Source organism: Podarcis cretensis (assembly GCF_951804945.1).
Source record: "Podarcis cretensis genome assembly, chromosome: 11".
NCBI lineage: Eukaryota > Metazoa > Chordata > Lepidosauria > Squamata > Lacertidae > Podarcis > Podarcis cretensis.
The window spans coordinates 8,546,154-8,560,738 of NC_137180.1; the positions used below are offsets into that span (position 1 = coordinate 8,546,154).

Genomic DNA, 14,585 nt, shown 5'->3' on the forward strand with positions numbered 1-14,585 from the left:
GTCGGATTTCCAAGGGGAACTAAATGCCTGCCTTGAGCACTCTACCATTTAAGGAAAGGAGGACACCAAAAGCCTAACAGAAAGGCATAAGAGGCAGGGGCGTAGGAAGGGGGGGTGCAGGGGGTGCGCTTCGCCCGGGGTGTCATCCCTGAGGGGGTGACAAAATGGCACTCCGCGGAGGGCAGCACTTACCGTGGGTCATAGCCTGTAGCGGGCCCAAACCACGCGTCTCTCCTAGGAGTGACGCGGTGGCTCGGGGTCCCACGCCACCCGAAACAGCAGTGTGGGGCTTGTGTCCGCCAGGCAGACTCTATGGGCAGCTCACCACGGCACCCCTCTGGGCGGATCGCCCCACCCCCACCGCTCTGGGTGCCAGAGCAGCTAGCTACGCCCCAGTAAGAAGGCTCCTTTGGGATAGGGTGGGGTACAAATTTAAGAGAGAAAGAAACCTTAAAGATTTCCAGAGTCTGCTAAAGAGGGTTAGACATTTGTTTGTGTTGTTGTTTTGCTTTCCTTAATGACAGCCAACCCTTAATGTCAGCCAGTGAAATTAATTGGTGGTGAAAAGCTCTTTCAGTGGCTGGAGAACAAAATGGGGGGGAGGGAGGATTGTCTTTAGATTGCAGCATGATTGCAGCCCGGGGTATTTCTGAGTGGCTGGTTTCACATTTAATCTTGGGGTGGGGGTGAGAGGAAAGAGTGTGTGAAGAATAAGTGAGACAACAATTAGGTAAAACCTGCCAGTCTGTGATGCTGGTACAGTTTTCCTTTCATCTTGTACCATTATGATAGCTAAAGGTCAGGATATTAAATGCCAAGAACAGCCCCCTACCTAGCTGATCTGTGTTCATCCTGGGATTGCATCTTCGAGACTGCATTGGCAATCATAAAATTTTAAAGAGCTACGGTAAATCTCTTTGCAAATATTGCCTTTGTTTTTACAGTAAAGCAGCAGATGAAACGCAGGAGGCTTGTGTATTGTTTGGAGCCTGTTAACCCTTAACAGAGCATCATGATTTATCTTCCAATGCTTGGTGCCTTCGTGACTTTATAATAGCCTTTATAACAAGAGGAAGCAGTGCTGGAAGGGTTAAAATCAGATCACAAGCCATTAGCCAAATTTAGTTCCCATCACCACCGGATGAGTAATTGAATTGTTCTCGAGTCAAAACATTTATCTGAAACCCTCTGGTTGCAGCTGTCTAACATGCCAGTTTGACATTGTTCAGAGTCGTCTTTCCAAGGCTCAATTCCATTCATGCGGCAGTTGATCAGAAATTATAATCATGTGGCAAACAGGAAGTGTAGCTTCTCTAAGCAATGAAACCAAATAAATGGAAAATTAGAGATATCAATTCATCATTACTGTGCCTCTGTCTGGATTATAACTGGCAGCCAGGGAGCCCTTGTTTAAGCTATGCCTGATGCTTCCGTCTACAGAAGGCATGCGGCCCAACAAATGCTGCTAGGCTCCCCTTTGTTAGCCCCAGCCAACATGGTCAATGGTCAGGGATGCAACATATGTGACTCTTACCATTGTATATCAGGTTGCATTCCATCTGCACAGAAGTCGGAGCTTTGTACACCTATGCACTCAAACATACCCATTTCTCCATCCTGGCCAATAAGAGGCATCATCACAGTTCAGGACACTCCAGCCAGACAAAGAACACTCAAGGAAGCTTATTGAGGTGTGGCCTGGTGAGAGTTCTGTGTCCTAGAGAGAGAGGCCTTGAGGTGTTGGTCCTTGGGTCTCCTGCATTAGATGGAAGAGGCAAGAGACTATAGAACTCCCAAGATGTAAAATGTGTGTCAGACCCGCTACCCTCCAAATGTTGCTGAACTACAACTCCCATGGCACCAGCAAGCATGACCAATGGTCAGGGATGATGGGAGTCATAGCAATTTCCCAGCCCCAAGCTCTAGTGGTATGGCAAGATTTGATTTGGATTTCTTAGGATCTACTGCTACCACGTTGAAGGTTGTTTCATTTTCTGCTTGAGGGATAACAAACCATATAAGGTGCACTTATAACCTGTTTCACTGGTAACCAAAAACCCAGACTGGGAAAACTCCCTAAAACTAAAGAAGCATGTGGCATCTCATTCAAACATGCCTCAAAGCTACCAAAAGAACAAGTTCCTTAAGCAATGGCCTTAGTAGCTACACAAAGCCAGGTTCCCTTGCACGAAATCTAGACTTACACAATCAGAAGCAACTCATTTTATTAGCCAGTAGTGTTTTTTAAATGGAACTTTTTGTTTAGAGAGATGAGAGGGAAACACACCTTTTTGAGGTGGGACTTAGAAAAATAATAAACTACTTTTGTATTAGGATGTTTTCTTCCCATATTCCATGGTAGGGCACCTCAGTCAACAATATACCGTATTTTTTGCTCTATAAGACACACTTTTTCCCTCCTAAAAAGTAAGGGGAAATGTGTGTGCGTCTTATGGAGCGAATGCAGGCTGTGCAGCTATCCCAGAAGCCAGAATAGCGAGACAGATTGCTGCGCAGCAATCCCTCTTGTTGTTCTGGCTTCTGGGATTCAGAATTTTTTTCCTTGTTTTCTGCCTCCAAAAACTAGGTGCGTCTTATGGTCTGGTGCGTCTTATAGAGCAAAAAATACAGTAATTGTAAGAAGCTTTTGTGCACTTTTTATCCCAGTACTGTGAGCACTACTGTACCTATTTATTCATTCACTCATCCATTCAAATAGTTTTTGTTGGATTTTCAGTTGCAAGTATAAGTCTTATAAAGACAGCATATGTTATAGAAATAAAAACAATGTAAAAACACACAACAGACTAGAACAACGATGCGTGCAACCACAATAACTGGAGTAGAATACCCCAAAGCTTGAAACTAAGTAGGAAGAAAAAGTGTTGTCCCATTCAAGAAAGATTACAACACATTATTCTGTGTGGTGTTATTTCTTGGAAGAATCAGAGCTCTCAAAAGTGAAAACTGAGTGACCAGAGGATTAAGTTATGCCTGCCTTCTCACAAAATTTATGAAAGGGAACCCAACCACTTCAAAAATTATCCCTTTTTGAGGTGCCTCAGATAACTCTAGCATGATAGCTAAGATGCTCAGAATGCACAATTGATCAGATCCTGTCATAATTGAAAAGCCTGCCCTAGTCTTTCAGCATAATCTCAGAGCATACTGTTGCAAGAAGCAAAGCTACTAGTCATTTAGGGATTTAGATCACCTCCAAGCGATAGTAGAGCAAGGTCTCGATCTGGGTAGAGAGGCTGGCCACTGATGTCAGATAGTGTGGCAAAAACCCAAGAGTTTTCCACGTTTGTGACTCCACCACATATGAAAGAGAGATCGCCATTCTCCACAACCCTCCCAGCCTAATGTAGATATGAAGGGGTTAATCTGGTGCTGTACCTATGTATTGTGTCAAGTATTGAAGGGAACACATCACAAACAAAAATAATGTTGACTCCTTAAAAATCAACACTCAGGGCTGTTCCTCATTATTTATTCATCTGTTCTCGTTAAAATGTTTGCTCATCAAGTTTAGCTATTGCCTTCCTTGTCTAGCCTTGCAATGGTCACAAATTCAGTACTGTACAATACAATACACCCTGCTTCCCTTTTGTTGCTATTCCTCATTTTAATTAGCTAGCATAAACATCTTCCTCACCCCAACAGTTGCTTTTTTAGCGGCTCCTGTCTAATCTTGGAACAAGCCAGTCTCATAAATTTCAAAGCTGTTTGACTTAGCTGATTTCAAATCAGAATCAGCCCTTTTTTTTGGGGGGGGGGGAGTGGAATTGTGTCATATTATAATTTGTCACAGCTGACTGTGCTACACATGTGGAGGGAGTTGTAAATTTTGATGTAGTGCAGATGTACAAATTGTTATGCAAGTGTCAGATTTTAACTGGAGGGCTGAGTATTCTTGTGTCTCATTCTGGCTGAGTGTTAGATTATGCTGCAGTGGCATATAGTATTCTAAAACTCAATTGTTTGAGACTTTATATATGCACAGAGTAGGTATGAATATATTCATTATCTAGACTATACAAGTTTATTTATTTAATAAATTCCTATACCTCCCTTGACATTTCACATAAAATACAATAGATTAAAAAAAAACTTATAGGAAAACAATTTCATAATACAATCCTATATTATTATAACTAACAATCCAATATAAAAAATGGAGCATAAAATAGTAACCAAGACATGGCCACACAATCAGATACCCAGCCACAATTATTTTCTGCAAGCCAAGGTTTATCCAGGGATGAGTCCTGCCTAATATTGCTTGGGATAGCGTTTCACAATTGTGGGGCGACCACTGAAAAGCCAGAGCCCATGTGCTTGCCAGCTGCATATGGAAAAGTAAACCTATTCATGTGTAGATTTTGTATATAATGGCTTAGTTCAGACATCATGTCAAACCATGAATAAGGAATGTTAAATATGGCTGTTTTCATAAGTGCTAGTATTGTTTTAATCATTTTAATTGTTATTCTGCACTGTATCAGTGATTCATTGTGTACACATTATTGTACACTGCCCTCACATTTTATGAGATGTTGGTAAATAAATACCTATATAAATATTACATATATGAGCCTTAGGCTGACATACTCCTTGCCTTCTTCATCCCCCTCTTCCTGTTTGTGTGCTGAGAATCCTGGAAGAGGGCATGGCTGGCTAGAACCCTGAACAGAAACAGGCTACCACACTACTGTACAACATTTTGCACTTTTATTTGTTGTTGTATTGGTTACTGAATTCAGCTGCCCGAGAATCTCAGCTGTCATTAAAAAAAAAGGAAAAAGGGGGGAAAAGGAAGTTCCTGTCTGCTATATTATCAAAGACAAACTTGTGTGTATGGCTGATGAAATATCAGGAGGTTAGTAGGTGGGGACTTCACTGCCAGGACAGCCCATCATTCTTTTCCAATGATGTAAAATCGAGTAGTTTGTATTTTTAGTCTACCCTACTCCATAAATCACTGAAGCATTTAGAGAAATGTAAGTGAAACAATTAATTTTAAAGTGATGCAAATGAATCATAGTGTACTTTCTCTAAATGTCAGGCAATAGTATGAACACTGCAGTTCTGATGCAGGGAAAATGAGTTAGCTTTACAGAGCAGCATTTAAGGAGCAGGGGGTATAGCTCAGTGGTAGAGCATTTGACTGCAGATCAAGAGGTCCCTGGTTCAAATCCAAGTGCCCCCTTTTTTAATGGAAATAAAAGCAATGCTCTGTTTATTTGAAATATCTGAAGCATGCTAATTTTGATCATTGCAAATGCAGTTTTAGGTTCACATGTTATTTTCTTCTTAGAGACACACATAAGCACTGTTGCATTAATGGTCACTGTTGCCTTTCCTTTCTGTTAAGCTATGAATATTTAAAGTATAAATTCAGAACTGTTTCTGATGTTTGCCGAGAAGTTCCACCCTGCTGGTTAAAGACATCTTCTATTTTCAGGTGCTGAAATCGTTTACCCTATGTGTATATGGCCCAGCTGTGAAATGAAAAGGGAGACTGATGAAAAGAACTATATAAAACATTCTCAGGCAGAAAGCATTACCCACCCTGATCCTTGCATGATGCAAACTGTATTTTAACATACTCTTTTTGCAGATCTGTTAACATTAGTATACAGGCATGTTCATTATTTCCATACAACTGCAAGGAGGAAGACAAGAGAAGAAACACCATGAGCCTGATTCTCGTTTTCTTCTAAATTTCCTTTGGATCCATCTACTGAGATTTACAGTGGCTTAGGTGCAATTGTGCAAACAGTAGTTGTTTTTAATACTAAAGTCTTGTATTGTGAGAGGAGGAAGCATGGATGTCTATAGAAAGCGTACAAACAGCATCAGAAAAGCAAGGAACAGATTATTTTTCATGTGGTTTCTATTTGACGCTGGTGATCTGAATAGTAACCCTTATCTGAAAGATTGTTTGTATGTGGAACCAAAAGCTAAAGGCTGACTTTCAGCCTGAGCTTGCTAAAGCTCTATCTTTTTTACCAGCTGGGACCTATACAATCAGTGACTACAGTATCATATGAGCACTGATCCAGAGCATATATTCTACAGCGTTTTTATCTGCTTACATGTAAGATTTGACTTGTTAAGAAATTGAACTGCAGCCTTCTCATATTAATTCTTACAAGACTGGCTGATGAAGAATTGATCAGGACCGGCGATATTTGGTGACAGATTATGTATATATCAAACTTTTGAATTATTTTACTGCAACTGGTGAAAAAAAATTAGAGACTTTGGTTGTAATTTCTGATCATTTGTATTAGTTTATAAATACAGTGGTACCTCGGGTTAAGAACTTAATTCGTTCAGGAAGTCCGTTCTTAACCTGAAACTGTTCTTAACCCGAGGTACCACTTTAGCTAATGGGGCCTCCCGCCACTGCCACACGATTTCTGTTCTCATCCTGAAGCAAAGTTCTTAACCTGAAGCACTATTTCTGGGTTAGCGGAGTCTGTAACCTGAAGTGTTCGTAACCTGAGGTACCACTGTTGTGTTTAGTGCCGTTGTTATTGGCCATCGTGTTGTGTTATATTGTTCTGCCTATCTTTTTCACCAGCTGGGACCTATACAATCAGGACCTATACTTCCATAGTAAACGGGCATTTTTATGTCATGTGTATGCATAATAAACGGATCAGCACAGCTGCCTGCATTTTCGGACTCCCCTGCGCGGCGGGGCTGTCACGGGAGCTTCCAGACCTCCTCCTGCACCACAGCTGGACCGTAAGCAAAGCTCCCCGGACGGAATAAGGGCCATCTTGTGGTGCCGGGGCAGGCGGGCGGGCGGGCCTACTCCCGCGAAACAGGTAAAAGGTGAGCCCGGGCCCCGGAGACGCTCCTCCGCCAGCCGGGCCCGCGCCGATGACGTCATCGGGCGCCGCCTCTCGCCGTCGCAGCCGGGGTGGGAAAAACAAACACAGAACTCGGCGGCGCGTCAGGTAAACAGCAGGCACGCGCTGGTCCGTTGCTCCCCTCTGAGGGGCGATGGCCTGTACCACTTTCGGCGGGGGGGGGGGGGGATGAGGAAGGAAAGGCGGAGAAACTAGCGGGGTCGGGAGGGGAGGTAGCTGCTTTCGCCGCCGCCACCCCCCTCGCTCCAGCCGCGACATTCCCCCTCCCGAACCCGCCAGTTCCCGCCTCTTCTCTCCAGAGCCCTGAGGGGAGCCGCTCGAGTCGGGTGAGGCGACTTTCCGACTCCCTTTGTGAGGCAGGCGGCGGCGGCGGCGGCGGCGGCTCGCTCCCTTTTTGCCGTGTGGCTCCTCGGGCGCTTTCGCGAGGCTGCCGTTTCCTCACGGCTTCTTCCCTTACCTGGAAATACGCGCACAGCTTCCCACGGTTCTAATACCGCCCAGGGCATCAACAGGGGGCGGGGGGGGGGCGACCCCTGTACGTGCTTCTTCGAAATGTTGTTGGGCTCCCAACTTTCGTCAGCCCAGCCCGGTGGTCAAGGGATGAAGAGAGTCGTGGTCCCCCAGCGTAGAGGGCCACAAGGGCCCCACAATTGCCTTGTTGTAGCACCAAGTGGGACGCAGGTGGCACTGTGGGTTAAAGCCTCAGCGCCTAGGGCTTGCCGATCGAAAGGTCGGCGGTTCGAATCCCTGCGGCGGGGTGCGCTCCCGCTGCTCGGTCCCAGCGCCTGCCAACCTAGCAGTTCGAAAGCACCTCCGGGTGCAAGTAGATAAATAGGGACCGCTTACCAGCGGGAAGGTAAACGGCGTTTCCGTGTGCGGCTCTGGCTCGCCAGAGCAGCGATGTCACGCTGGCCACGTGACCCGGAAGTGTCTCCGGACAGCGCTGGCCCCCGGCCTCTTAAGTGAGATGGGCGCACAACCCCAGAGTCTGTCAAGACTGGCCCGTACGGGCAGCGGTACCTTTACCTTTTTACCTAGCACCAAGTGGCTTTGGGACTGCAGCCTAAGACAGTGCTGGATTTACGTACAGTATAAGCTAAACAAGCTATAGCTTAGGGTCCCACTCTCTTGCCCCCCCATATACTTTTTCTTAATTGTATTTCACTTCAACAATTACTTTGATTTCACACACACACACACACACACACACACACATATATATATATTTGTGTGTGCACGTGGCCGCAAATGGCTTTATTAGGCCCATAAATTACCATATAGCATATATTCAACACAAAAAAACAGTGACAATTTGTTGTTGACAAAGGACAGCTGGACATATAAAGGGCCCCATTATCTTCAGTAGCTCAGGGCCTCATCAAACCTAAATCCGGCCCTGGCCTAAGAATACAACCATAGTGTAGGCGCATGACCTAGGGCAGGGGTGGTCAACTCCCAAGAGACTGCGAACTACTCACAAGGTTAAAAACTGGCACTGATCTACCCCCTTTTTGGGGGTTCAGGTCAAAGTTGTTGAGTTTTTCCAGGGAGGAGGTAAAATGTTGAGCTTTTTTTTTAGGGGAGCCACAGTTGTTCAGCTTCTTTGGGGGGAGCCAATGATCTACCAGTGATCTACTGCAGATGTCCAGTGATCTACTGGTAGTTCACAATCTACCTGTTAGACATGCCTGACCTAGGGGTAAGGTTCAGGGAAGGGCCTTCTGAGTAAACATGCATAGCATTGCGCCAGTACCCCACCCTGTCGTACAGTTCGTACAGTTAAACATGTCACGTCTTTTCAGTGTGTACAAAGCACCTGTCCCTTTTTATCCCCCCTGCCGTATACATGAAATTTCTAATGCTTGTTGGGGAAAAACCCCACCTTTTCACCCATGAGTGTGCATTGAAAATATGAGGGCAAATTATGAATTATTTTATCACTGTTTCAAGTCTTTTGATTGTGGAGATATCAGGATGATTATTCATCTGTGTTCTTGTGTATATAGTATTGCTGGCATCGTTTAAATTAGTATACACAAAAATGCATTGAGCATGTGGGAAATTCTCTTTTAATGACAGTGAGTTCAACAGAAGTGGTTAATGGGATGTTAAGTGCTTTAGTGCTTTGCTTTGTTGTGATTTTATGGATTTTCTTCTGCATGATCTAAGAAGCTTGAAGCCCTCCATTGGAATGGAAAGGTGCGGTAAAAATATGGAAATGAATAATTGATATCTAATCAGTTTTAAGGCTGCAAACCTGTAACCTCTTGCCTATGAGTAAATCCTATTGAACTGAGTAGGACTTACTTCTGAAGGAACTTGCCTGGTTTCTATCCATCACTCAAAGCCAAACTATGGCATGGCACAAATGTGAGTGTTCTCACAAAGCCGCTTTGCTACTCTCTGATCCTTTTTGGTGCCACAGCACACTGAGCTAAGCCAAGGTTTGACTTAGCATGTCATCTGAACCTGGGCTCATGGTTAACACCCCAGAGGACAGGATCACACTTCAAAACGACCTTGACAGATTAGAGAACTGGGCCAAAACAAACAAGATGAATTTTAACAGGGAGAAATGTAAAGTATTGCACTTGGGCAAAAAAATGAGAGGCACAAATACAAGATGGGTGACACCTGGCTTGAGAGCAGTACATGTGAAAAGGATCTAGGAGTCTTGGTTGACCACAAACTTGACATGAGCCAACAGTGTGATGCGGCAGCTAAAAAAGCCAATGCAATTCTGGGCTGCATCAATAGAAGTATAGCATCTAGATCAAGGGAAGTAATAGTGCCACTGTATTCTGCTCTAGTCAGACCTCACCTGGAGTACTGTGTCTAGTTCTGGGCACCACAGTTCAAGAAGGACACTGACAAACTGGAACGTGTCTGGAGGAGGGCAACCAAAATGGTCAAAGGCCTGGAAACAATGCCTTATGAGGAACGGCTAAGGGAGCTGGGCATGTTTAGCCTGGAGAAGAGGAGGTTAAGGGGTGATATGATAGCCATGTTCAAATATATAAAAGGATGTCACATAGAGGAGGGAGAAAGGTTGTTTTCTGCTGCTCCAGAGAAGCGGACACGGAGCAATGGTTCCAAACTACAAGAAAAAAGATTCCACCTAAACATTAGGAAGAACTTCCTGACAGTAAGAGCTGTTCGACAGTGGAATTTGCTGCCAAGGAGTGTGGTGGAGTCTCCTTCTTTGGAGGTCTTTAAGCAGAGGCTTGACAACCATATATCAGGAGTGCTCTGATGGTGTTTCCTGCTTGGCAGGGGGTTGGACTCGATGGCCCTTGTGGTCTCTTCCAACTCTATGATTCTATGATTCTAAGATTCTAAGTTCCCTTCAGGCTAACCACAAGCTATAACCAAGAACAGACAAAATGTTGGTATAGCATGATGTTCAAACCAAGAGTATGCATCTTAGGGTTGGTTCAGAAATAACTGTGTCAGCACACAGTCTTGGTAATTGTGTTGTGAGATTTCTTAATAAGTAGTGACTTAAGAAATGCTACCAGTGAGTGAGATTTGGTGGCTGCATATACCACATCTATCTGAAGGTGGCCCATGCATATTAACAGTGCTGCCAGCAGCAGCCTCACATGTACTCAAGGTGATTGTATAGGTATTGACTATAGAGTGTATTTCTTATGCAGTGTCTTTCTCTACCTTCTCTATCTTCACTTTCCACACCTTTTCTCTTGTTCTTTATGCTTTGTTACCTGTCAACTTGTTATACTTGTGATACTTTATAACACTATTCCAGTCTATACTACATTCATATTTCTTAACTCACACATTCTCAAAAGGTACAGTTATGACCCACCAGAACCTGGTAGGAATCTTGTGTACGAGTCACGATTTTGGTAGTGCTCAGGACTAGCACACTGAATACTGGTAACTTAGTCATAGGACTGGCTCCAAAACAAAAGGTTTTTTTTTTACACAATAAATACTTTTCTTATTACATCATTGCCTATAATTTTGAATGGGTTCCTGTAAAATTTTAGTATTTAGGCTTTGTCCTTTTTGAAATGATGTTTTATTTTGGTGCATTATTAATATAAACTCTACCTATCAAATCTCTTTATCTATTTTTCTCTTATACCAGCAAGGATTCATTGCTTTTTATAAAAAGTTCCAATGACCATGTGCTTTGAAAGTGTTTTGAATAGAGTTTTAAATTACCAACAGTAATAATTTGAGTGCTCAGCAATAGGAAGGTTATATCCCTTCTGGGTATGATATGGAGACAATATACAATACATTGTTATTGACAAGGATACGTAGAACATTATACGAATACTAAAATATGGTTGGGACCTATGGTTGGGATTCATACATGCACAATCCCATATGGCCCCTGAGAAGCAGTTCCATTCTGTCTAATGCCAGATAGCATCAACAGGGCAACAAACAATATCAACATAGTAACTTGGCTGTCTGTGGCATAACTAGGACATAGTTGTTATAAATTGGAAATAAGCAACAGTATAATGTAACAAACAACCTTACTATGTGACTATGAAATCTAAAGTGTAGCATGCATACTTACAGAACATTTTCCAAGGTCTCAATTCATGGTTTCATATCTAACCCATTTGTAATGTTTGGGTTAAACATACTTTAATTTTGTTTATCATTTTGTATATTTGTAAGCTGGTTTCAATTTCTGCTTGCCAAAAGTGATTGAAAACAAATCCATGGGTGCTCATTTTTCAGTGCTGAACTGTAAATTAATTACACAGAGCCACCCTTTTGCATTTCTCAAGAATTTCAGCACAATTTTTGTTTTCCCTGTGCTTAAAAAAGTTCCAAAGTCAGTTTTTCCCTTTTTTATAACTCTGCTCCTATATTCTCTTATTTCTTTTCTACATTCAGATTAGCTATTTGCTGTTCACATAGGTACACATATGTAATAGTTATAGTCATGAGAAGTACCATTTCTAATGCATAGATATCATGTTCAGGGCAGAAAAACAAATATGTACCTAGTAATATGAGAGCGTGCTTTTTGCTGCTCATAACTGTATAAACATTTCTAATTATCTTAATTAGAGTAATAAACAGCATGTAGCAATGTCTAAAACCATCTTATTGATTTGTATACTGTACTAAGTGCCCTGTGCTTTGTAAAACCAGCTTGCTAGAGAATACAGTTTTCTTGTGCTTCTGAATTTGGTTAATTCCTCTAATCATTACATTAGAGTCTGGTATAATGACAAAACATGAACAGATGCCATAGCTGCTTTAAAATATTGTGAATCAAAGAATAAAGGCATGGGGTTATACTGACAGCAATTTCTTTCTTTGTTTTTAGATCCATTTAACAAAATCATGTTGTCTGATAATCAACAGCCAGTGGATTTGCTTTCATGGAATGAGTAGTATCGTTATTTTAACCCTAAATGGGTCTGGTTTTGTATCATCCATATTTACATAGAAGAAGGTAATAGCAAAGAAAACTGATCTAATTGTGGATGGGAAACACTGTTCATGCACTATGTCCTTGCCTTGGAAGACTATCACCAAGACTTTCAAACTTGAGTATTTATGATGTGTGTGTTAGTTTATGCCTTATTAAAACAACTATATTGTTCTTTCATACTACCTTAGAAAATAGAAAAAAGAATGCAGTACTGTATTGATTAGAAGATAATGAAAAAACAACAAGCTCAGTAATGGTGTGCAATTTTTAATTTACTGTGTGAAGAGTAATAAATACATGTTTTGTACAATCATGAAAAACTGCTTTCTATCACAACTGGTGTTGGTGAATTTTATTTTATGTTTTCTTCAGTGTGAAGGTATTTGAATATGAATGGTAGTCTTTTGTTTGCTGTGAGAAGTCTCTGATTTAGAATGTTAATGGATTTTTTAGCTATTAAGATGTAATTATATACCTGGAGTATTTAAGTATGAAGTTGAAAAATCTCCATGAGCAATCTCAAAAGAATATTTATAATGCACTACTTGTAAATTGACTGACTTTCTTGTAATTTACCAGAAGTGCTGATATGAGTGCAGCCCTAATGTGAAAAGTACATTAATCCCTGGAGTTACATTGTATGTATTAAATTATTGCTCTCTTGAGGTATGAGACACGTGAGGCCATTTAGCTTTCAGTCATGCTTGTTACTTAGATTCATAGCACAATAATAAGCAATGCCATTCTGAGATGAGAAATTAGACATGATACATTTCACTTCTTGAAAACGGAAAAGCAATAATACTTTCAACTTTTCTGTAGGTTTGTAGCAATAAGATCATGTTAGTGCTGCTATATTGTTGAGGCTTCTGATATTCAATTGACATGATATTGCACTCTCTTTCACTTTTTGTTCCCCGTTTTTTATGCAGATGATTTTTCCTTTTAATTTTCTTCACTGAACTCATTCTTCTGCAGATTGCATGGTTGGTATATATCACATGAATAGCAAAATTTAATATCTATTCCTTAAATATTTATTATTTAGCAATAACCTTCAGTGTGGGCTGGTTCCATTTTTATAGCTCTTGTTTAAATTGACACCTGACAGTTGATTGCTTTCTTCTTCACAGGGTAAAATACAAGTTGTTATGGTTCCATTCGTCATATAAAGAATACATTATTTGATGTAATAGCTGTTTGTGAAAACTGGAAAACGTAGCATACTGGCGATTGGGAAGATAATTTAAGAAAAAACAAGGATTACAAAAGAGAAGTGACTGTGGCTGTATAGAAGTCTGGCATATGAAGATGGAGCTTGACATTACCAAAGATGATTTGCCCTTAATGGCAAATACTAGCCACATGCTGGTAAGGCATTATGTGTTGGATCTGGATGTGGACTTAAAAAGCCATGTAATTGGTGGCACTATAGTTCTGTTCTTTGACACTGACAGCAGTTGCAGAAAAGGAGACCGTGAACAGGTGGAAGAAGCTTGTCATTCTCAGTCAGATGGAACCTGCTGTATTCAGGCACCTGAAGCCTGCTACGTTCCTGTGCCAAATGCAAGTGCTTGCTCAACTAAAAGTGGATGTAATGATTTTGCTGTCTGTGGTAAAGGTGAAAATGATACTTCTGATAAAAACGGTAGTCATGGCAACAAGGAACTGGCTTCTGGGATTTCTAGTTCAAAGAACTGCTGTGACATTGAGATTCATGGGAGTGAAGATTTTTTGCTGGTCCTGGACTGCTGTGATTTATCTGTGTTAAAGGTCGAAGAGGTAGATGTTGCTGTAGTTCCAGGCATTGAGAAATTTACCAGCTCTGCCAAGTTAATGGATGCTTCCAAAGATCCAAGGGATCTTAGAAATCAGATTGTGCATGAACTTGTGACATTACCTGCAGATTATTGGAAGGATCAGCTTCAGTTTTACAGACTGTGCAGCCAGGCACCTGCTTGTGGAGAGCTTCTGTTTGTTACTGGCACTTGGAGCTTGGAGATCAGGAAAACAGGTGTCCAGCTGCCAAAAGACTTCCCTCATGCCATAAGGATATGTTACAAAACAAAGCCAGAAGGAAAATCACTGAGCTGGACTACAGACCAATGTGACAGGTATGCAACAGTTTTTGGTGTTCTGCTATACTTGTGTTCTGTGCCGGATGGGGCAGAGTTGAATTATAAATAACAATCTCATTTTGAGGCTGAATTCAGACAGACTGGTAACAAAGCAGGCAGAGTTCAGTGCTCATGAAAGTGTAGCAGGATTAT

The 14,585-nt window shown here is 41.8% G+C and overlaps 1 protein-coding gene and 1 long non-coding RNA gene across 11 annotated transcripts in view; one reads left to right on the forward strand and one right to left on the reverse strand.

Moving 5' to 3' along the window:
- Nucleotides 1–4,108: 4,108 nt before the first annotated feature.
- On the reverse strand, nucleotides 4,109–6,624 carry LOC307227097. The gene is made up of 2 exons (XR_013843806.1): nucleotides 5,575–6,624; nucleotides 4,109–5,504 (listed from the first exon to the last, which is right to left on the reverse strand). It is a non-coding gene; the product is annotated as an uncharacterized lncRNA (long non-coding RNA).
- Nucleotides 6,625–6,659: 35 nt separating this feature from the next.
- Nucleotides 6,660–14,585, forward strand: part of AOPEP (aminopeptidase O (putative)) — a 182,519-nt gene continuing 174,593 nt past the window's right edge. For 3 of the 10 annotated variants that reach the window (XM_079996069.1, XM_079996070.1, XM_079996062.1), the window contains exons 1-3: nucleotides 8,178–9,086; nucleotides 12,208–12,336; nucleotides 13,449–14,429. In XM_079996069.1, the coding sequence (XP_079852195.1) occupies nucleotides 13,621–14,429 (809 nt within the window). In that variant the 5' untranslated portion in view covers nucleotides 8,178–9,086; nucleotides 12,208–12,336; nucleotides 13,449–13,620. Of the gene's footprint in view, nucleotides 6,975–8,177; nucleotides 9,087–12,207; nucleotides 12,337–13,448; nucleotides 14,430–14,585 lie in introns of those variants that run through there. The other 7 variants (XM_079996067.1, XM_079996068.1, XM_079996063.1 and 4 more) reach the window with 6 other exon arrangements.